At 42.4% G+C, this 24,163-nt stretch overlaps 1 protein-coding gene across 1 annotated transcript in view; it reads right to left on the reverse strand.

Moving 5' to 3' along the window:
- Positions 1-480: 480 nt before the first annotated feature.
- ALG14 (ALG14 UDP-N-acetylglucosaminyltransferase subunit) overlaps positions 481-24,163 on the reverse strand; it is a 66,472-nt gene continuing 42,789 nt past the window's right edge. Inside the window, exon 4 of the mRNA XM_040359969.1 lies at positions 481-1,169. Within this exon, the coding sequence (XP_040215903.1) occupies positions 939-1,169 (231 nt within the window). The 3' untranslated portion in view covers positions 481-938. The remainder of the gene's footprint in view (positions 1,170-24,163) is intronic.

Consider the following 24,163-nt stretch of genomic DNA (forward strand, 5'->3'; position numbering starts at 1 on the left):
GTTGAGAATAACTGATCTAATTATTAAATCAAATAAGGAAGCTCCACTAAAAAAAAAAAAAAAAAGATTTTAGCTTCCTCTGACCCATACGTACTGTATATTTTCAAGAAATTAGAATTGTGTGTGTGGGATACGAAACAGACTTGGATACCATTGGTACATAGATGCTGAAAGAAGTGTAAGTAGTCAGCATTTATCATTTTCATCATTAGCTGACTGCTTGCTGTCCTTGACACAGCTGGCATGTTTTGTACAATTTTTAACCTTAAAATTATGGATATGCATGTCGACATTGGTGTTTGGTGAAAATCAAAATATCTTCCAGCAACTGCACCTTTTCAGAAGCAACTATCACCATCCTAAAGAAACACTTTGTTTTGGGAGGCCTCACATTGATTAAACTATTTTACAGGCCATGCAAAGGTTTACAATAGAGAATACATAAAATCTTACATTTCCTAAAGAAATAAAAAAAATAAAGACTTTTAAGCATTTTAATCATACTGCAGACAATATTGCTTGATGTGAATAATACAGTAGTGTAAAGAAAACTGCTCATGGCAGAGTTCCAGACTTTACAGTAGCCAAAAAATGAAAATCTGTAATTGGCTGGTGTATTTTACATATAGTTTTTTTTTTTCTTAATAAAAAGACAGGTAAACGTTTGAAGCCTAATAAAAAGCGGTGGCCTTTCCATGCTATCTTTTCACAGGTGTTCTTGCATGAAGCACATTTGGGCCTGGATAGCCCATTCCTCTGACCTGTGTCCACCATGGAATTATAGCGGTTTATAGGAAATCTCCAACAACCAGGCAGAGAGAAACATTGTCAGACAATACTGCACAACATGAAACTTTAATCCAGAACATACAGTAATTGAAATAAAAGTTACTCTGCAGAGTATACAGTGATGTCATGTGCACAGCACATTTTTTGTATTAAACTATTCTTCCCAGATACATGGATTTTGGGTACTTGTCCTTTAGAAGAGGCCACTGGACAATAAAATAGTCTGCAATGTAATACAAAAGTTTCCCAGATAAGGAGAGGGATTCCACTCGACAGAGACTTTCCACATAGACAACGACGACCTTCTTTATTCCCAAGATCCCCAGCAGAAGAGCAGAGAAGCACACAGGAATACATGTGCCTGGGCCATTACATAAGATCTAGAAAGATGAATGATAAATAGTCACAAACGTGTTATAATCACAGAGGATGACAAGCAATTTATCCATCAGCCACACCAGCGATTAAAATCAGTTAAATGCATTTGTGTACAAGTGGCACAACACTTCTGATTCCATTAATCATGTAACACCCAGGGACACACGCCACTCAAGAGTAGAGAGAAGCCATGTATTACTGTGCAATAGCTAAGTGGCATTTATGAGTTCAGATAGTACTAATAATCTGGGTGTTTTCAGCAAAAGATGTATGTAATACAAACAACATAAATAGCAAACACCCTATTACAGAGTTAATAAGCATGTATTTATTTTGACAATTCACTATGTGATGAAGATCCCCACCCAAAACTTTCGAAGGCAGGGAATAATGGAGAAAAGCAAAGTGTAAAACCTTTTTAATGCAGACGTGAAAAGCCAACAGTACAATGTTCCTCCACCCACTGCAACTACCTGTGGCACACCATTCCTTGCTGAGGTCAAAGGAGGTCCTTGCAGACTGCAGTAATCTAGCAGCAACAAAAGGATTTGCAGGCAAAGCTTTTAAGAATATAAAAGGCAGGACAAAAAAAAAATTCTCATACCCAGAGAGAATTCCCATTCTCTTTCAAAACTAAATTACTGGTAGTGTGGAAAGCTCTGGCACAACTAAGGCTGGTGTGAATGTGTGGCCATTTTTAAGCTGCATAAACAGGCTAGACATCACACCAAGCACTCATCATACATGTCAGCAGATATACTGTATATACCGAGTATATAAGCCGAGTTTTTCAGCACATTTTTTTGTGCTGAAAATGCCCCCTCAGCTTATACTTGAGTCACCTTTTTGCGCCTGATCTCCCGGAATTTGGGGACCCGGTACCGGCTGGTCGTAGGTCCCTTGGACCCCATACTTTGCACACATGTAGCCCCATTTCTCCTCTACAAGTGTGCAAAGTTTGTTGTCTGGGGGACATATGGCTGGGGAGCACCGATTTTTCAAAGCTGGGCGCCCCTTCCATAGACTCCCATGTTAAACGTCAGTCTAGGCATGGACACAGTGAGGCACAGTGAGGCATGGGCACAGTGAGGCATGCAGATGGACATCCTAGGCTTATACTCGAGTCAATACGTTTTCCCAGTTTATTGTGGTAAAATTGGGTGCCTCGGCTTATATTCAAGTATATACGGTAGTCATATTTACCCCTCCGTGGTTGTTATCTGCTTAGATCAACCCTATAATAAAAAAAATATGGAATTTGTGTTGATTTAGGAACAGACTTATTGCCTGTAAAGAGATTTGTACGTATAAAAAGATAGAGTTGCACAGACTTCTGTTAAAAGAAATCGCAATGAAATCAGCAGCGCAAAACGCATGAATGTGCAGGTTTGAAATCGTGCTGAAGTAGCTCAATTTCAAAGCCGCACCGGTGTGAACAGGGGCTTATAAAAACAAGGTCCAGCCTGAGGCAGATTTTTGTGACAAAAATAGGAATCTTGATATACCTGTAAATTCCATATCTTGAGTACGGTATAGGACACTTAATTTAAGACTAAGGGCCCTTTCACACTTGTACAACGACTTGGGACTGCAAAGTCGTTCCCCATGATTTCCAATGACAACCATTCATATTAGTACGACTTCAAGTCGTGCCGACTTCAAAGTAGTCCCTGCACTACTTTGGTCTGACTTTGATGCCAGTTCAGGTTCTCTTAGACCTCAAGTCTCCCTGAAATCACGGCAAAATCGTGTGACTTTGAAGTTACAGTAGTGTGAAAGGGGCCTAAGGGTTATATGCTGCTACCTTCAGGTGACTGGACATTAGCAAAAGCTTTGCTGGGAACTGCCACTTTCTAGTGTATCCATATAAATCCATCCAGTCTTTGAGGCTACAGTTTTATTTTTTTTAGCATATAGTATGGAGATCACACAAGAGAAGAGATAGGGACCTGTGCCCTATACTGTACTCCAAGATATGGAATTTACAGGTACATCAAAATGACTATTATCTTAATCAGACAGTACCAGGCACAAGAACTGATTCTTAAGCTGGATACACACAATACAATTTTCTTTAGAAAACCATATAATATGAGTTTAAACCTAAACACTATCAATTTGTATGCAATCAGGCAGGCCCTTGTACCAGTTGAAGGTAAATCTAAAAGGAAAATTAAACAAAAGTTGTATAGTGTGTATCCAGTATTAGGTCATGGGATGTTCCCACGCAATAACTAAGAGAATGGCAAAAAAAAAAAAAAAAAAAAAAAAAAAAAAAACAGCCAAAACAATGGCAAAAGGCTCACTGTAAAAAACAATAAGGGTCAACAGACCCAAACAGACAGTTGGGAGCAGAAGCACCCAGTAACCAAACAGGTATCAGAAGGGGCTTGAACAGCTACCTAAAAAAAAAAGGGATTTGAAAACGTGAACAGGAAAACAGGTGGAGGTCCTTCTAGAAGGACTGATGCTAGATGCTGTAAGAAACCTGAGACGCCAACATATTAAAACACATGGGGGAGCCTTTCCGAGGCCGGCATAACTCAATGATTACTGCTAGCGGCTATAGCTACTGGCAGTAATCGCATGTAAAAAAGCCAACAGGCAGATTGTACCCAAGCTGACTACAATCAGCCTGCCCAGTCTTGCATCGAAATTAACCAGTTGAATTTCGACTCATGAATGGCCAGCTTAAAAGGGGTTCTAAACTCATGTTTTTCTCACCTTAATGCATCATATGCATTAAGGTGAAAAACTTCTGTCACTGACCAGCCCCCCAGCCGTTTTACTCACATGAGCCCATTCGTTCCCAGGTCATAAATGCGCTCTACCTCTCTGGCCGGGTTTCTCGGCTCTTGATTGGATACATTGATAGCACAGCCATTGGCTCCCGCTGCTGTCAATATAATCCAATGATGCAGGCGCCGGGGCCAAGTCCGGCATTCTGTGTCTATGGACGCAAAACGGACAAAAACTGCAGAGTGGAGGCAAGTATATGTTTTTTAAATAACAAAGAGGGTTTACAACCCCTTTAAGTTTACCTGTTCACAAATAGACCTGCAGGCTCTGTGAAAACACTAATTACACAATAGAAACCACTCAATCTTATTGTTTTTATCTTCCTTGCCACAGATTACTCTTCCTACAAATACATCCCAGCCAGATACTACAGTGACATGAATTCTCAGAGATTATTTACATAAAGCAAGATCATAAGGTGACCTATATGTACACAGAATCAAAGTGACAACACTATTGATCATTGCCAATTACTTTAATCCTCTATTACTATTAATTAAATCTGCATGCACAGTCTCTGTGATATCTCCAATTAAGACAAGAATGACTAAGCAGGTTTTCCCTTGGTTTGATTGACTTGTGAACATGCGTCTCATGATAGGATAATTACATGTTACCAGCTTCCCAGAAGTTATTTGCATTCGTATTATCTTGTAAAAATAGGTTATTTTTGCTCCATTTCACGCATTAATTTCATACATGCTGATATGAATGGAGTGCCCAGTACTTTATATAGGCAGACATATAGGAATTCATTTACAAGTATGGATTAACATGTAAATCTGAAATTCCAGGTTGTGGAGGACTGTTGATACAATAAAGGAATGATTAGCTACTCTTGAGAGTTGTGCATTCCACTCCAATCACTTATGTTTAAATATTGGTTAAGCACATACAATTTGATTATAGCTGAATTCTGTTTAAACGGAAAATCCAAAAAGTTTGGCCAGACAACCTTATTCCTCATTTCAGGACAGTGGGGCATTTGATAAACACTAAATTCACCTTTGAGGAAAAAATAATAAATGCAGTAGAAGATGTGACTTGTAGTTTATTTATTCACAGATTGTAAAGGCGGAGCCCCGCACAGCAGCAGCATTTTAAAAATGTGACAGCAGCTGCCGTGGGGACGAGGGGGATCGAAAACCACTGACTGCTGTCACGGGGATGGGTAAAATAGACCTGATCTTAGTTTATTCATTGATGTTCTATGTAACTTTGTCTCTCACCTATTCCCCCTGCGTGGGTAAACTGTTGATATGCATCTGTGCATTTTAACCGCGTCCCTTTGAATATGCGCATTTGACAGTTTAAGAGGCCGGAGGTACAACACCCATAGATCATGCAAGAAACCGATTTAAATCTTTTGCAATAATTGCCTATTTTAAAACTTTAATTACCTCTATAAAATATATTACATCAAAAAAGAGGCCAGTTTTTTCAAAGTGTGAAGTAAACAGAGACCGGCAACTGCAGAAAACACAAACTGGATTCTCCTCCCCCCTCCTGTAACTTGGCCAAGGGACCATTCACAAAAGTGCAACTCAGCTTCCTCAGGTGCAGTGGGCAGCTGGCTGTGAACCTGCAAGGAATCATAGCTGGTTGCCCCACAGTAGACATGCCAGCTCCATGGACCCAAAGACAGGCAAAGAAGAGGTGTGGGTGAGCAGGAAGCTAGACCCCTGGACAGAAGAGTGTTCTTTTATTAAAAATCAGTAGCTACAGTATTTGTAATTTTTTTCAAAACAGGGTGAAGAACCGCTTTAAGGTAAAAACCCTTCAGAACTCTTAATGTTTTTTAATGTCTAAAAGGTGAGCAACACTGAGCTGACCCAGGAAGATGCAGCTGTATTATGTTCAAAAACAAAATTTCTAAGAAAGAGTTACTTTTATCTGCTGCAATAATAGTTGCAATTACACCAACTACAGCAATAGCTCAAGAGAGAATAAACTGCTTAAAAGATTTACCAAGAGCATTCTCTTGGACCATTTAAATAGCAGGCTGGCCAATTGCGCTGAGATGAAAATCTAATTTATTAGATACTAAACTCAGACAAGCTGCATCGGGATCAAAAGTTCAGAGCAACTCCTGTCCTTGTAAATGCCATCATAGAACTGTACACACTACAGCATTTACTTCCAAAATGGCTGCTTTCCCCAAACAAAATCACTGAAACATTAAAAATATTTCTGTAAAAAAAATAAAAATAAAAATAAAAAAAAGGACCTTCAAACAGTCCTGTCCTCCTCCTATGCATAACCTCTTTGAGCAGGCTATGGTATGGTGAGGAGGTAGATAGCATATGATGTGCTATATAAGCTTACCTCTATTTATCAAAATTATTAGTGCAACCCAGCTAGCTATGCAATTCATGGACAACATTACTAAGGCTACTTTCACACTGCAGCGCCCAGCCGTTAGCGCCACTCTTTTTTGTGGCGCTTTAGCGGCACTTTTCGGCTACTAGCGGGGCACTTTTGACCCCAAAGAAGGGGTTAAAAGCTCATGTGTGTATCGGCGCTTCTGCAGCGCTTTTCATTCATTTCAATGGGCAAGGTGTTTTGGAAGCGCTGTATACAGCGCTCCCAAACCGATCCAAAGATGAAGCTTGCAGGACTTTTCCTGATGTCCCGTAAGCACACCGCCGAGTGTGAAAAGTCACACTAAAATGAATGGGAGGCGATTTTCAGACGTTATTTAACCACTTGCCGTCGCCGCACCGTCGAAATACGTCCACAAGGTGGCTCTCCTAGGCGAGAGCACGTAATATGACGTCCTGCCTATTAGCCCCCTATTAGTCGCCCCCGACTACCGTGCGTGTGCCCGGCGGGCGCGATCGCCGCCGGGCACACGCGATCGCTCGGTACAGAGCGGGGAACGGGAGCTGTGTGTGTAAACACACAGCTCTCGTTCCTGTCAGCAGGGGAAATGCTGATTTTCTGTTCATACAATGTATGAACCGAGGATCAGTGTTTCCCCTAGTGAGGCCACCCCCCCCCCCCCACAGTAAGAACACACCCAGGCATACTTAACCCCTTCCCCGCCCCCTAGTGTTAACCCCTTCACTGCCAGTGGCATTTTTATAGTAATCTAATGCATTTTTATAGCACTGATCGCTATAAAAATGACAATGGTCCCAAAAATGTGTCAAAAATGTCCGAAGTGTCCGCCATAATGTCGCAATACCGAAAAAAAAAATCGCTGATCGCCGCCATTACTAGTAAAAAAAATATTAATAAAAATGCCATAAAAATACCCCCTATTTTGTAAACGCTATAACTTTTGCGCAAACCAATCAATAAACGCTTATTGCGATTTTTTTTTACGAAAAATATGTAGAAGAATACGTATCGGCCTAAACTGAGGAAAAAAAATGTTTTTTTATATATTTTTGGGGGATATTTATTACAGCAAAAAGTAAAAAATATTCATTTTTTTCAAAATTGTCGTTCTATTTTTGTTTATAGCGCAAAAAATAAAAAACGCAGAGGTGATCAAATACCACCAAAAGAAAGCTCTATTTGTGGGGAAAAAAGGACGCCAATTTTGTTTGGGAGCCACGTCGCACGACCGCGCAATTGTCTGTTAAAGCGACGCAGTCCCGAATCGCAAAAAGTACTCTGGTCTTTGGGCAGCAATATGGTCCGGGGGGTAAGTGGTTAAAGGCCATTTCTAGTGCTAAAACGCCTGAAAACCACCTCAGTGTGAAAGGGGTCTTAAGGAAATTAGGCTGACGAAGAAGACCTGTCATCATACGCCCACTCTGCTGTGATTAGCGGACAGATCCCCTGCTGATCAAATTGGAGTCCGCCCACCGCAAAAGAGGCAACGTTTTTTCCTTTTGGGATGAAGGTGTTACATAAATAAATTAAAGCTGATCATTTTAAACACCCCCTGACATTTTTGTCTGGTCCTTGTAACTGTAAAGCCCTGTACACACGATCGGATATCTGATGGAATCTAATCCGATGGATTTTTTCCTCGGATATCCGATGAAGCTGACTTTCATCAGTCTTGCCTACACACCATCAGTCAAAAATCCGACCGTGTCCAACGCGGTGACGTAAAACACTACGACGTGCTGAGAAAAATTAAGTTCAATGCTTCCGAGTATGCGTGGATTTTTGACCGATTGGCTTCCACACAGATGATCGTTTTTTTATCCATAGGAAAATTTTAAAACACGTTCTATTTTTTTTCACAGATTTTCATCAGACAAACCGATCGTGTGTACAGAGCTTAAAGCGGGGTTTCCCCCCAAAAAAAAAAATTCTAACATTACATCCAGCATACTAACGACATTTACAGTATGTAGGTCTTTATTTTTTTTTTCACCGTACATACCGTTATATTGCGATTTTCTCCCCGGCTTCCAGGTTATGATTCACGCGGGACTGGGCGTTCCTATCCCTGGGTTAGATGATTGACGTCTGGTGAAACAGTTCCCATGTCGCACAAGGCGCGTCACCAGATTTCCGTAAATAGCCGAGCTGCGAGTCGGCACTATACGGCGCCTGCGCAGTCAGCTCTACACGGCGGGCGCAGGCGCCTTGTGCGACATGGGAACGGTTTCACCAGACGTCAATCATCTAACCCAGGGATAGGAACGCCCAGTCCAGCGGGAATCAGAACCCGGAAGCCAGGGAGAAAAATCGCAATATAACGGTATGTACGGCAAAAAAAAAAAAAAAAAAAAGACCTGCATACTGTAAATGTCGTTAGTATGCTGGATGTAATGTTAGAAATTGGTTTTTAGGGTGAACCCCCGCTTTAAGGGAGCTTTTCTGTTGAAAAACAACAGCTTTACTGGCTGGATCACCAGATGGAAATAGAAGAAAAAGCCTAAAAAGAGTAAACTAATGCTGCCATCACAACTAAGAATTTGTAAGCTGCAATAATAAATGCTTGCTTTTGGGTTTAATACTGCTTTAAGGAGCTTAACAAACCATTTAGACCCAGTTAGGCTCTGTTAACAATAAACAGAAAGTACCTTTGAAGATTCCCTAGAAATGAAAAACAAAAATGTAAATGTCCATGAACATGATTGTGAGGATCACCTTCATTGATTTAGCACAGTGAGTGGTGTGTGAATGACAGCAGGCTCCACGTTACCATATATGGTAAGAGGGACAGGCAGCGTAGAAGGTGTTCACAAGTACTTCTCAATCTCCAAACAAAGAAAGCAGTTTGTACCGGAGTTGTGGAGTGACGTCAGGTCACACGGAATGAGTTATTACATCCCAAGTTCTCAGGAATGTGGAAAGCATGGGAGAGTTGGTAATATTTCACTATGCTGATGAAAGTGAATGTTCGCTAAGACCCATGATGTTATTTTTAGAATCAAAACTAATATAGGACTGCCCCTAATGAAAGACATCTGGTGAAAAAAAGCTTAAGGACTTTTGTCTTGTGGGCTTTTTTTTTTTTTTTTTTTAAATGAAAAGACAAAAAGAAAAAAACTAGCCAGTTGAGGCAACCCCTTCAATGTCAGAGTAGTCAAAGCATGGCATAGTTCTTTTTGTGGGTAACAGGAAGCACAACAAACCCTATAGCTCAACTCCAGAATAAGAAATATATTGCCTTAATACAAGAGACGTGTATTTTTTCTTAAATCTTTGTGTACGGTGTGTGTCTTTTCAAGATCTGTAGTAATGAGTAATTAAATGTAAAAATGTTGCCTCTGGGCAGGAGCTTCCTGTAATAAAGACCAGTCACTGCTGCTCTTTACCCATGTGCAAGATGAGTGGTCTTTTCTCCACCCACTCCTGCAGTTTTCTGCAGGCAGTCTGTATTGGTAGGAGCTTCTGGGCTCCATGCACAGCTCTACAGCTCAGGGATGATGTCACTACTACTAGGGTAGTGTACAGGAGGTCAGTAGTATGTAGGATAGTGTACAGGAAGTCAGTAGGACGTAGAGCAGTGTACAGGTGGTCAGTAGTAGGTAGAGCAGTGTACAGGTCCGAGGTATGTAGGTTAGTGTATAGAGGTCAGTAGGATGTAGAGCAGTGTACAGAGGTCAGTAGGATGTAGAGCAGTGTGCAGGAAACAGTAGAACAAAGAACAGGGGGTCAATAGAGCATAGGACAGGGGTCAGTAGGTTGAAGGGCAGAGAACAGGGGGTCAGCAGGGCAGAGGATAGGGGTCAGTAGGATAAAAAGCAGTGTACAAAAGGTCATCAGAATGTAGGACAGTGTACAGGGATCAGAAGAAGAACAAAGGACACTGGGGGGGGGAGATCAGCAGGGCATACACTGGGGGGGGGGGGGGGGGTTTAGGAGGGCATACACTGGGGGGGGGGGGAGATCAAGAGGGCATACACTGGGGGGGGATCAATAGGGCATACACTAGGGGGGGGGGATCAAGAAGGCATACATTTTAGATATTTTGCGCATCAAATGATTTATCATTAATAGTATTTAGAAAATATGAGTTATTAATTTGTGTGTAAAACGCAAAATGTTGTTTGTGTTGTGGATGGAGGAATTTAGGAGCAGCGCTGCCATTTCTTTGTGAGGTATAGGTTTTTGTTTTTTCACCCAAAAATTGAGCTGCTGCGATCTGTGTTTCCAATATTGTGTCCCCATCCCCCAAATATTTCCTTAGTGCTGGTTGTATTTTCTTATCATTTCTAAGACATAGCATATACATAGCAAAAATGTCACCCCAAAATACATTCTGCTACTCCTGAGTATGGCGATACCACGTGTGAGACTTTCCCACAGCCTGGCCACATACAGAGGCCCAACATTCAAGTAGCACCATCAGGCTTTCTAAAGGCATTTAATTTCCGGCATTTCATTTTCGGACTACCTATCACAGTTTTGAAGGCTCTTAAGCTGGGTGATCAGTGTGTAAAAAGCTGTAAAAACAGCTCACACACACACATATCCCCTGTTCGCAGCACAGATCTGCTCTCCTTCTCCTCATTGACAGGCTCTGTGTGAGAAGAGCCGATCGCCTGGCAATGGCTCTCTAATGGCTGTGGCTCTCTATTTACACTAAATGATGGCTGTGATTGGACACAGCCATCATGTGATCAGGAGGGCCAATCACAGAGCCCTCCTGCGGACTGTAGCTGTGCCGTGTCCAGGGAGACACAAGCACATTGGGATCATGCGCCCGTGTGATCCCCCTCATTCTGAGGGACGTTCAGAATGTCCACTCAGAGAGAGGAAACGCCCACCTGGCTGCTTATATGCAGTGATATTAATGTGACCTATAAACTGTACAACACACTGAAATATTTTAGGAGGAGGGAAGTAAAAATAAAAAAATAAAATATGGTTAAATAAGTGTGCACACCCTTAACCACTTGCTTACTGGGCACATATACCCCCTTCCTGCCCAGGCGAAATTTCAGCTAACTGACAATTGCGCGGTCGTGCGACGTGGCTCCCAAACAAAATTGATTGCCTTTTTTCCCCACAAATAGAACTTTCTTTTGGTGGTATTTGATTACCCCTGCGGTTTTAATTTTTTGTGCTATAAACAAAAAAAAGAGCGACAATTTTGAAAAAAAAAAAAAAAAAAAAAAACAATATTTTTTAATTTTTGCTATAATAAATATCCCATTAAAAAAAAAAATAACGTTTTTTTCCCTCAGGTTTAGGCCGATACGTATTCTTCAAAATTTTTGGGGTAAAAAAAAATAAAAATAAAAATAAAAATCGCAATAAGCGTATAGTGACTAGTTTGCGCAAAAGTTATAGCACCTACAAAATAGGGGACATAATTATGATTTTTTTTACTAGTAATGGCGGCGATCTGCGATTTTTATTGGGACTGCGACATTATGGTGGACACATCGGACACTTTTGCCACATATTTGGGACCATTCACATTTATACAGCGAACAATGCTATAAATGTGCACTGATAACTGTATAAATGTGACTGGCAGGGAAGGGGTTAAACACTAGGGGGCGAGAAAGGGGTTAAATGTGTACCCTGCAAGGTGATTCTTACTGTGCCCCCCACAGGGACTGACTGGGGGAGGTGACCGATCTGTGTCCCTATGTACAAGGGACACAGAATTGGTCTCCTCTCCCTGACAGGACGTGGATCTCTGTGTTTACACACAGAGATCCACGGTCCTGCTCAGTTACTGGGCAATCGCGGGTGCCATCGCGGCCGCCGGGCAGCGCATCGTGTTCCCAGCGCATCGTGTTCGTGTTCTTAGTGGCTCTAAAAGACGAGGACGACATATGACGTCCTGTCAGAACAATAGAGCTATTGTGCTGCCGTCAATTGACAGCGGCCGGTAGTGTAGTGGTTAAACTAATACTTTGTTTAAACACCTTTTGATTTTATTACAGCACTCACTCAGTCTTTTGTGTATAAGTCTATCAGCATTGCACATCTTGACTTGGCAATATTTGCCCACTCTTCTTTACGAAAACACTCCAAATCTCCTAGATTGACAAGTGCATGTCCTGTACATGGCCCTCTTCAGATCACCCCACAGATTTTAAATTCTTAAATCAGGTCTGGGCTCTGACTGGGCGATTCCAAAACTTTAATCTTCTTCTGACGAAACCATTCCTTTGTTCATTTAGATGTATGCTTTGGGTCTTTGTCATGCTGAAAAATGAAGTTCCTCTTCATGTTCAGCTTTCTAACAGAAGTCTGAAGGTTTTGTGCCAATATTGACTGGTAAATGGAACAGTTCATAATTCCCTCTCCCTTGACTAAGGCCCCTGTTCCAGCTGAACAAAAACAACCCCAAAGCATGATGCTGCCACCACCATGTTTCACTGTGGGTATGGAGTTCTTTTGGTAATGTGCAGTGTTGTTTTTGTGGCAAATATATCTTTTGGAATCATGGTCAAAAAGTTCAACCTTGATTTCATCAGACCATAACACAATTTAGATTTTTTTTGGATGTTTTTCTTCGTAAGAAAAGGCTTCCATCTGGCCACTCTACCCCATAGCCCAGACAAATTAAGAATACAGGAGATTGTTGTCACATGTACCACGCAGCCAGTACTTGCCAGATATTCCTGCAGCTCCTTTAATGTTGCTGTAGGCATCTTGGCAGCCTCCCTGACCAGTTTTCTTCTTGTGTTTTCATCAGTTTTGGAGGGACGTCCAGTTCTTGGTAATGTCACTGTTGTGCCTAACTTCACTTCACTGTCATGTCATGGTATATCATGTCAGGAAAGACCTACCAGAACAGCTGAACTTTATTTGGGATTAATCAGAGGCACTTTAAAATGATCGCAGGTGTGTACTGACTCCTATTTAACATAAAAGTTTGAATGTGAACTAGGGCTGCAGCTAACGATTATTTTCATAATCGATTAGTTGGCCGATTATTGTTTCGATTAAATCGCATAATAGCCTTTAAAAAAAAAATGCATTTTTTTTTGGCCCAATTTGTTGTTGGGCAGATTACAAAACACAAATTGCTGCAAAAACACATTACATGCTTTTCTGCAGCTTCTCCATTGAAGTATATTGAACCAAAAAATTAATAAAATAGCACCGTTTTGCGTTAAAAAGTCCTTGCCCTTTCCAAATACGCAGCAGCCATAAAAAAATCATGGATGTGAACGTGTCCCATAGGAAAACATGTAAATGAACTGTAGTGTGTTTCTGCAAAAGGCACCAAAAAACAGAGGTGTGAACTAAAATAATTGCTTTTTTAAGAGAGTTCATTTTTTTACTGTGGGAACGTGAAAGTAATATTTACAGTAGCAATTTGCTTTTTTGTACTATATAGGGCCAATTTTAGTTTTTTTAACCCCATTATGTTACTGGCCGATTAATCGATTATGAAAATTGTAATCGATTAATTTAATAATCGATTAGTTGTCAATTAATCGATTAGTTGTTTCGGCCCTATTGTGAACACAGCTACATCCCCAGTTATACGCACACTAACGCAACCACATTATTTTAATTTTTACCAATCCCCCTAAAAGATTTCAGGTTGTTTTTCAATTGAGTTGTACAGCTTATAGATCACAGTAAAGGTAGAAAAAGTTCTGAAATTATTTATCTTTGTCTCGTTTGTTTTACATCACAGAAACATGACATTTTAAAAGGAGTGTGTAGACATTTATATTATATTATATTATATACACACACACACACACACACACACACACACACACACACATTTTTGTACATTTTAAAACAGGTAAAATTGAGAAACAGAATGTAAGCTTTGTTACATTTTTAGAATATCTCTCTAATGAAAACCATATGTCTGTTCTATATACAGTCGGCCAACTCAGAGAAAAAGTTTGTGTCTCCATGGCCAATAGAAGCCCTGTTTTCTATATAAGGAATACTACTGACACTTTCAATACTGGTTAATGTATGATAAAGATATTTGTTACAGCTTCGCTCACTGGCAGTAATAAGTACTGGGCATTCCTGAAACTATCTCAATGCCACTGTGGCAATTTTTTCTAACTCTGTTTTATACAGGGGGATGGTGTTCTATTTCTGCTGTGCAAGAAGAAATGAAGATGATTTGTCTAGTGAATTTGTCTTGCATGCTAGAACACCTTTTTTGTAGTTCCCATACTCATAATGCTTCACATCGCTTTCATACAAAGGCCAAATTCTAGAGATGCACTTAGTACAATGTCCAAGATCCTGCAGTGCTAAAATAACAAAGATAAAGTGGACCCGCTTGTGGTAGTTCTATTACCCATGAATCATCATTCTGCCGGGTGGTGAAATAACTTTCTATAGGACTGGACAAATCTAATGTCAGTACTCTTAACTGCTGACATTCTAAAACAAAGCCAATTAATAAAATATGTGCATTAAGTTGAATCCAATGCGGAAGTTTTAAAACACTCAATTATTCAAATTCCACTGAGAAGTATGTCTACATGATCATCTGAAGCTGGGCTTCTTTTACATTGGATAAAATGAGTCCTATATACAGGTGCATCTCATAAAATTAGAAGATCATCAAAAAGTTAATTTATTTCAGTAATTCAATTCAAAAAATGAAACTCGTTATGTAGATGCATTACACACAGAGTGATATATTTCAAGCATTTGTGTTTGTTAATTTGGATGATTATGGCTTACAGCTAGTGAAAATCCAATATTTTGTAGCTCTGAAAATTTGAATATTACAGAAGACCGATAAAAAAAGGATTAATACAGAAATGTTCATGTACATTAAAGAATGCATTCAATACTTCGTCAGGTCTTTTTTTGTATGAATACTGCATCAATGTGGCGTGGAATAGAGGCAATCAGCCTGTGGCACTGATGAGGTGTCATGGCAGCCCAGGTTGCTTTGCTAGCAGCCATCAACTCGTCTGCATTGTTGGGTCTGGTGTCTCTCATCTTCCACTTGATAATACCCCACAGATACTCTATGGGGTTTAGGTCAGGTGAGTTTGCTAGTCAATCAAGCACAGTGATACCATGATCGTTAAACCAGGTACTTTTGGCAGTGTGGGTACGTGCCAAGTCCGGCTGGAAAATGAAATCAGCATCTTCAAAAAAGCTGGTCAGCAGAGGGAAGCATGAAGTGCTCTAGAATTTCCTGGTAGAGGGCTGCGCTGACATGGCGCCCCAAATCATCACTGACTGTGGAAGCTTCACACTGGACCTCATGCAACGTGGATTCTGTGCCTCTCCACTCTTCCTCCAGACTCTGGGACCTTGATGTCCAAAAGAAATGCAACATTTTCCACAGTTTGTTATGATTTGGGGAGCCATGTCATCTGTTGGTGTTGGTCCACGGTGTTTTATCAAGTCCAAAGTCAGCGCAGCCATCTACCAGGAAATTCTAAACCCAATTGCAGTCACTGTGCCCACCACATGCAGCCTCTGTGCCCATAATATGCTGCCACTGTGACCCCCCCCTGCTCGCCCGCCCTCAGACCGGCACTTGCCCCATCCGGATGACAGCGGCAAGCTGTGGGACGGGCAGGCAATGGCTCCTGCATCCTCCATGGTTCCCGTGTGTCTCCTCCTCCATTACGCTAGGCGCTCAACAGGAATGTCTGTGCCTTCAGCCAATCAGGAAACAGGTATTAGACCCGCGCTCCCTGCACAATGCTCTGCACCACGAGTCCACCTTTTTTTAAGCCTATTAGAGCCTATGACTCTAAATTAGGTGCTTTAAAAATACTCCCTGCCACTGGAATTCAGGTGCCCGGCTTTCGAAAAGGGGCAGGATGCCTGAATAGGGGGTGGCGGCGGCCATGGATAGATTCATGCAATGCATGAATCTATCCATTTTGGATGCTGGGGAGAAGAGACGGCCCCTGTGCGCCCTTATGGATGCACCGCACTGGGACCTGTTCTTTCTCTTCTTCAGTTTCATCTTCACTTGTTTCTTCCCACTGCCCACACAAAGTGTGAGTGAAAGAAGCAGCAGACTAGAAAGCCAATTCCTTTGTCACTCCAATTTCCCCTCCTATCCAGGTAGGCCTAGATTCTCAGTGGTTTGCCTCATACTGTCCTTCCCCCGGTGCTCTATCTGGTTCTGCTTCCTGTGATGTCATCGTCTGAGTTCCACGCTGGTTCTGGCTGGCTTCCGGATTACAACAGGATGAATTTCTGCACTCTCCTGCCTACCTGTGAGCCTGGATGCACCCGAGACTGGACCGCACCGCGATTACAGCACACAGATGAGCCTGTTTTTTATACATGTTTGGAAGTGTATTTCCTTATTAACTCAATAAATTGCGATTAACATATTGCACTTAGGTGGCGCTTCCGGTCTTGTTCCCCTGTCTTCCCCTTACAGAGCCGGCTTTCTCCGAGTACAGCTGCCACCTACCATCCTCCTATCCCTCTCCTCCCCTGATTAGTTCATATTCTAATATTTGGTAATAACCAAAGAACTGTGACGGTTTTAAACCTATCCTCTGTCCATATTCATTTACATTTTTTATGCACTAGTCTTTTGCGCTGACAGTTTACCTTATTGTTTTCAGGTGGCTCCTAGCACTGCAGCACACCTGATTTGCTAAGTTTGCCATTTCTTGCTCTCCTGTCTGAGCTGGGCTGTAAAGTAGACTGCAGGTCAAATTCAGGTACTTAAACTTCTTTATTTAAAAACTCAAAAATATGAAATATTTGTTTCCACATTGAATTTCAATTATTTCCATTTGAAACTTTTTTGAAGTTTGCAATTCTTCACAAAGCAAGTTTTCACAGATTTACTTCTGTAAATGTTCTGTACTCTGGCCTGTGTACTCTGGCCTGAAGGCAGGCTCTGGCCTGTGAACACAGAGCCTGCCTTCTGAACTACAGAGGTGCAGAGAAGAAGGGTTTTAGGAGGCACGCCCAGTACAGGGAACCCACATCATTTTCAGGCAGTAGAAAGAGGAAACATGCAGCCAGAGGAAACACGCACTGGAGGAATGGACACCTCCACTGCTGCTGCCTGCTCTCTGGAGGAGACACAGGACTCAAAGGAGAGGACACCACAGCCCAGTAAGTGTCAAACCTTCCACGAGAGGGATGCCCTCAGAGTGCCACAAGCCCCGCTCTGGGGTGGGGGGAGCCGTCAGTGCCGCGAGCCCATCTGCCCCTGCTTAACTGCTGGGCTGTATACCATGTCCTGTGTCATGCTGGGGCTGTACACCCTGTCCAGTTAGTGCGCCAATGTTATCGGCACATGCGCTGTGACTGACGGTCAGTCACAGAGCTGGAGTCTGCAGGCCCGGAAGGAACAGGGGCAAAGATGGATGCAGCCACCATCGGGGACATCGCAGGTTTTGTTTACAGAGGTAAAAAAGAGGAAGTAAAACCCATCAGGGTTAACTTCCTCTTTAAAGAGGTAAAAAACACTTTAAGTCAAAATCAAATCAAATACATTTTTTGCTTTGCTGTGTTCAACGTTTTTTTTTTTTTAAAGCTCATTGAAGCAATTGATGGATTGTTTTTTTCCTTATATGTAAAGCAAGCATTATTCAAAAGGTTCAGTTATACGGCAGTGCTATTTGAAGGAATGTACACTTGTTTACTTTCAGGTTTTCTGATAACGCACAGAATGTGGAGAAATGAACCGTTTACAAAACTAAAGTTTTATCTTGGGACAGATCATAAAAGTAGAACAAGTGATCGTATGTTCTTTTAGTCTGAGTTATGATCTGTATGTTAACATGAGGCCTTGTATAGCATATTCCTAACAGGTCTTGTGATAACTTTGGATGTGGAGAATGAGGTTCAGCATATCTCAGCCCCCAGAATATGTTTTTCTCAGTGCTGTACATCCAAGCAAGGCTAGCAAGGATTGCAAAATACGTATGGTATTTCCAGCAAAATCTGACACTTGTGATTATAGCATTTAGTTTATGGAGTATGCATAAGCAGACAAGATACAGAAATTATACAGAAAAACACTAAAAAAGATTATAAGGAATAATTTCAAGAATTATTCACTTCGACTTTCACACTGAACCGTTTTTACAGCGTTTTAGCGTTAAAAATAGCGCTCTTAAAACGCTCTCCATGCATCTCAATGGACCCTTTACACTGAGTCCTGCAAGCAGCATCTTTGGAGCAGCTTTTGAGCGCTGAAAAAAACGCTCCAAAAACGCCCCTCTCCATTGAAATTAATTGAAAAGCGCTGTAAAAACACCTTACCCTTTCACACCGAGGCACTGCAAAAACGCCCTAAAACGTTAGGGTCTTAGTGGTGCTTTACCAGCACATTGGGATTGCAGATGAGGCTTTCGCTCGAATAACGCTGTAATAACACTGGAATAGCGCTGTAATTACGCTTGAATAACGCTCGAAAAACGCCCCAGTGTGAAAGGGGCCTTAACTACTTGCCGACCAGCCGCCGTCATTCTACAGCGGCAGGTCGGCTCTCCTGGGCGAGAGCCCGTAGCTATACGTCGGCTCTTTGAGCGGCCAAGAGGGGCGCGTGCGCGCCGCCCGCTCGTCCGTGACTCCCGTGCGGATGCCCGGCGGTCGCCGCCGGGCACCTGCGATTGCTCGTTACAGAGCGGGGACCGGGAGCTGTGTGTGTAAACACACAGCTCCTGGTCCTGTCAGGGGGGGAAATGCTGATCCTCTGTTCATACAATGTATGAACAGAAGACCAGTGTTTCCCCTAGTGAGGCCACCCCCCCCCTACAGTTAGAACACACCCAGGGAACATACTTACCCCTTCCCCGCCCCCTAGTGTTAACCCCTTCACTGCCAGTGGCATTTTTATAGTAATCCAGTGCATTTTTATAGCACTGATCGCTATAAAAATGGCAATGGTCCCAAAAATGTGTCAAAAGTGTCCGCCATAATGTCGCAGTACCGAAAAAAAAAAAAAAAATCGCTGATCGCCGTCATTACTAGTAAAAAAAATATATTAATAAAAATGCCATAAAAAATACCCCCTATTTTGTAAACGCTATAACTTTTGCGCAAACCAATCAATAAACGCTTATTGCGATTTTTTTTTACGAAAAATATGTAGAAGAATATGTATCGGCCCAAACTGAGGAAAACAAATGTTTTTTATATATTTTTGGGGGAAATTTATTACAGCAAAAAGTAAAAAATATTAATTTTTTTCAAAATTGTCGCTCTATTTTTGTTTATAGCGCAAAAAATAAAAACCGCAGAGGTGATCAAATACCACCAAAAGAAAGCTCTATTTGTGGGAAAAAAGGACGCCAATTTTGTTTAGGAGCCACGTCGCACGACCGCGCAATTGTCAGTTAAAGCGACGCTGTCCCGAATCGCAAAAAGTGCTCTGGTCTTTGGGCAGCAATATGGTCCGGGGGTTAAGTGGTTAAAGCGGAGGTCCGCCACAAAAAAATTAAAATAAAATAAAAGCCAGAAGCTACACATACTGCAGCTGCTGGCTTTTAATAATAGGACACTTACCTGCCCTAGAGTCCAGCGAAGTCAGCACCGCATGGGTGCTGCCGCCGCCATTGCAGGTAAGGGAACCCGGCAGTGTAGCCTTACGACTTCACGCCGGGAACCCTACTGCGCATGCAGAATAAAGTCACTACGGTTTGTATACTTGTTCCAGGTCAGTGACTGTTTGTAAACCATAAGTAATTCTAAAGGCAAAAAATAAAGATTATATTTGCTTGAGCTTTAAATTCTGCAGTCTGCAGCCTGTTTCTTTAAAATCTTAAATGCATTTTGATCCCATAAATAACTTGTAATAGTTCCAGAGAACTACATGTATATTCACTTTCTTTATGCCTTTATCCACATTTCATTCTGCACTTTGAACTTTTCCATTTGCTGGCACACATGCAGAAGCCCTCCATGCAGAGGACAAAACCGATGAGAATGGACCGAGGTTCAGTTTCATCGGTCCAAACCGACTGTGTGTATAGCCCATCGGTCTGTTGTCCTTCGGTCCAAAATGTTAAAACATGCTTCAAAATCGAACCCATGGCCCGGTCGGTCCAAACCGATGGTAAGTACAGAAAGCATCGGTTCAAAACCTGCGCCTGCTCAGAATCAAGTCGACGCATGCTTGGAAGCATTGAACTTCGTTTTATTCAGCACGTCGCATGCTTGACGATACCGCGTTCTGACCCGATCGGTTTTTGGAACGATGGTGAGTACGCACATCAGACCACTTCAGTGGTGAACCGATGGAAATGGCCAGTCGGACCGTTCTCATTGGTTTGGAACGACCGTGTGTACGCGGCCTTAGAGCAGGTTCACACTGGGGCGGCACGGCTTCGGGGGCGACTCGGCAAGTCGTCCTGAAGACGACTTCAGAGGCGATTAGCAAAATGACTTCTGTATAGAAGTCAATGCAAATCGCCCTGAGTCTCCCCCGAAGTCGTACAAGAACCTTTTTCTAAGTCGGAGAGACTTGCGTCGCTCCTATTAGAACGGTTCTGGTGAATAGAATGGGACGCGACTTGTCAGGTGGCTGAGTCGCCTGAAAAGACGCCCCAGTGTGAACCGGCTCTAAATCTCACAACCTCAATCAGTTACGGCTCAGAGCCAGCATACCCCCTTCCACTGCTGCCAACACCGATTTCATCTTCCTTCATTATGATATTGGATTACACCAAGGCCAGCCATACATGTTTCAAATCTCAGCCTGTTCAGCAGGAAAACGTCGAGATTCAAACCGTTAATGGGCAAGCTTAATGTACCATGTTGATCAAATCGATCAACTTGGATACAACCAGCCTGCCGGATTCTCTTGCGATTATCGCTAGCGGCTGCTGGGAGAAGACAATTGCCATTTCCCCTGGTAACACTGTCTGTGTTAATGTGGGAATCATGCAATTTTCTTTCTTACAATCAGTGGTTTCAGAAAATAAACTTGCATCATGTATGGCCTGCCTAACTATATTTGTGCCACATGTACAGTATAGTTGTGGCAGCGACATTGTTCTAATTTCCCCAAGGCCTATGGAGGTATGCTGATAGCTCACATATTTGTAGTATATTTTATGTGTGTATATACAGTATCTCACAAAATTAAGTACACCCCTCACATTTTTGTAAAAATGTTATTATATTTTTTCATGTGACAACACTGAAGAAATTACACGTTGCTACAATGTAAAGTAGTGAGTGTACAGCTTGTATAACTACACACAGCCATTAATGTCTAAACCACTGAAAACAAAAGTGAGTAGACCCCTAAGTGAAAATGTCCAAATTGGACCCAAAGTGTCAATATTTTGTGTGCCCACAATAAATTTTCCAGCACTGCCTTAACCCTCTTGTGCATCGAGTTCACCAGAGCTTCACAGGTTGCCACTGGAGTCCTCTTCCACATCACGGAACTTGTGGATGTTAGAGACCTTGCGCTCTTATACCTTCCGTTTGAGGATGCCCCACAGATGCTTAAAGGAGTTGTAAAGGAAAAAACATTTTTTGCTGAAATGACTGTTTACAAGGTATAGAGACATAATAGTTAACTGATTCCTTTTAAAAATGATTAAAAATAGATAAAAATCAATCATATAATGTACCTACAGTTTCAGTTTCGTTTTTGCATGCTGTGTGATGTACAGAGACACAGAGCCAATACAGGGCAGTGATGGTTTGTAAAATGAAACTCATTGGTGTTGAGGGGTTTTGGACACACAGTAATCACACCTCCTTGATTAGTGACCACAGAGAGAAAGCTCCCAGTAGTTTTTTTCATCAGCAAACAGACAACCAGGAAGTGTTCAAAACAGAGAAGGATTAGAGCAAAAACGAACAATGAGGACATGAAACCAGGACTGCAGTAAGGTAAAGGAAGATATTTAGCTAAAAAAAAAAATTCTTTAGTGACCCTTTAATAGGGTTTAGGTCTGGAGACATGCTTGGTCAGTCCATCACCTTTACCCTCTGCTTCTTTAGAAAGGCAGTGGTCGTCTTGGAGGTGCTTTTGGGGTAAATTATTAATATGTGAGTCAATTCTGCAGCAACCCGATTCTTCCAGAGAGGTGCACTTTATTGAAAACTTCAGAATCGATCCAACAGAGGTACAGACAAAATAGGTGACAGGCTATTCGTGCAGCATGTGTCAACACATTTCCACTCTTTGTACCCAACGGATTCTGTCTTGAACACTTGCCAATCTGTTGTCTTGGTCCTCACAAGGCTCTGTTGTTGCTGGTGTAGCCACTTGCATGGCAACAGGTCTTTCCAGCTCTGGTCCCAGCACAGCGAGACCTTTTCGTGGCTCAGTCCTCAGGTTCAAACTCTCCGACTGTGGGCACAGACAGGTAGGAGCAGCAGGTCTGTACCCCAGTCTGCAACCTCAATGGGCACGTCACCCAGTTACAGTCCTCATGCACAAGCTCTCTGTGACTGTCTCTCTGGTGCAGATACCCACAGCTTCCCACACTGTTCTGCTATGGCACATGGTCTCTGTACAGGCTCAGCAAAAGCTGCAGGTCCATGAAGCTCAGCTTCCTCCTGCAAAAAAGACACAGTTTTCTCCCTGAAAAAGTCCAGTAAAAGTTCTGCTCTCTCCTCATGTATTTGCCAGGAACTCTGTGTATTGAAGGTCACAGCAGCCCCATCCATCTGCATTATGCCCCGCTGCTTGTGGACTACAGTGAGGGAAAAAAGTATTTGATCCCCTGCCGATTTTGTACGTTTGCCCACTGACAAAGAAATGATCAGTCTATAATTTTAATGGTAGGTTTATTTTAACAGTGAGAGACAGAAAAACAACAGAAATATCCAGAAAAACGCATTTAAAAAAAAAGTTATAAATTATAAAAAAAAGGACCAGGAGCTTCAGTCCGAAGGTAAATTTGATAACCCCTTCCACATTGTAAAGAAAGTCCAGCACAAGCACGGCATCATTGGTGGGGAGGGGGTTGTGTTTAGGCTCACTTGCTGGTTGCTGCCTGGCTGGGCTGCAACCTGTTACAGTGCTGTCCAGCGGGCCTCAGTGACAGCACACCGAGTCTGGGCTGAGGGCACACTTGAGCTGGCTGATCAGTGCTGCTTAAACAGTGCCATGGTCCACTGGAGGTGGGACTTCCTATGTCACTGGGCCGGGCCGGGTTGGGTAGTCTGAACCCCAACCCCGTATAGCCCAGAGTTCCCGGCCAACCCCAGGCCTTGGGACTCGGGGCTAATAATTTTAAAGAACCAATATCAGACCCGGGGGTTTTTGGAGGCCCACTCGGGCTATAGTCCCGGTCAGCCCTCCTCCCGATGCCACTGTCTTCTGGGAAGGCTGTCCACAAGGTTTAAGAGTGTGTCTATGGGAATGTTTAAACATTCTTCCAGAAGCACATCTGTGAGGTCAGGCACTGACAAGAAGCCCTAGCCCGCAGTCTCCGCTCTAATTTATCCCAAAGGTGTTCTATTGGGTTGAGATCAGGCCAGTCAAGTTCCTCCACCCCAAACTCGCTCATCCATGTCCTTATGAACCTTGCTATGAGCACTGGTCCAAATAATTTGGTGGAGGGTGAATTATGGTGTGGGGTTGTTTTTTAGGAGTTGGGCTTGGCTTGGCCCCTTAGATTCAGCATACCAAGACTTTTTGGACAATTTCATGCTCCCAACTTTGTGGGAACAGTTTGGAGATGTTCCCCTCTTGTTTCAACATGATTACGCACCAGTTCACAATGCATGGATGAGCGAGTTTGGGGTGGAGGAACTTGACTAGTCTGCCTCAAACCGATAGAACACTAATAAAATACATGCAACAGTAAATGCAAATTTTGCACAGGATGATAGGAATTTCTTCATACAAGAAAAAGCTTTAGACCCCCCCCCCCAAAAAAATCATGGGTATCCTTATGCATTTCGACTTAAG

The sequence above is a fragment of the Rana temporaria genome, chromosome 7 (assembly GCF_905171775.1).
Source record: "Rana temporaria chromosome 7, aRanTem1.1, whole genome shotgun sequence".
Classification (NCBI taxonomy): Eukaryota; Metazoa; Chordata; class Amphibia; order Anura; family Ranidae; genus Rana; species Rana temporaria.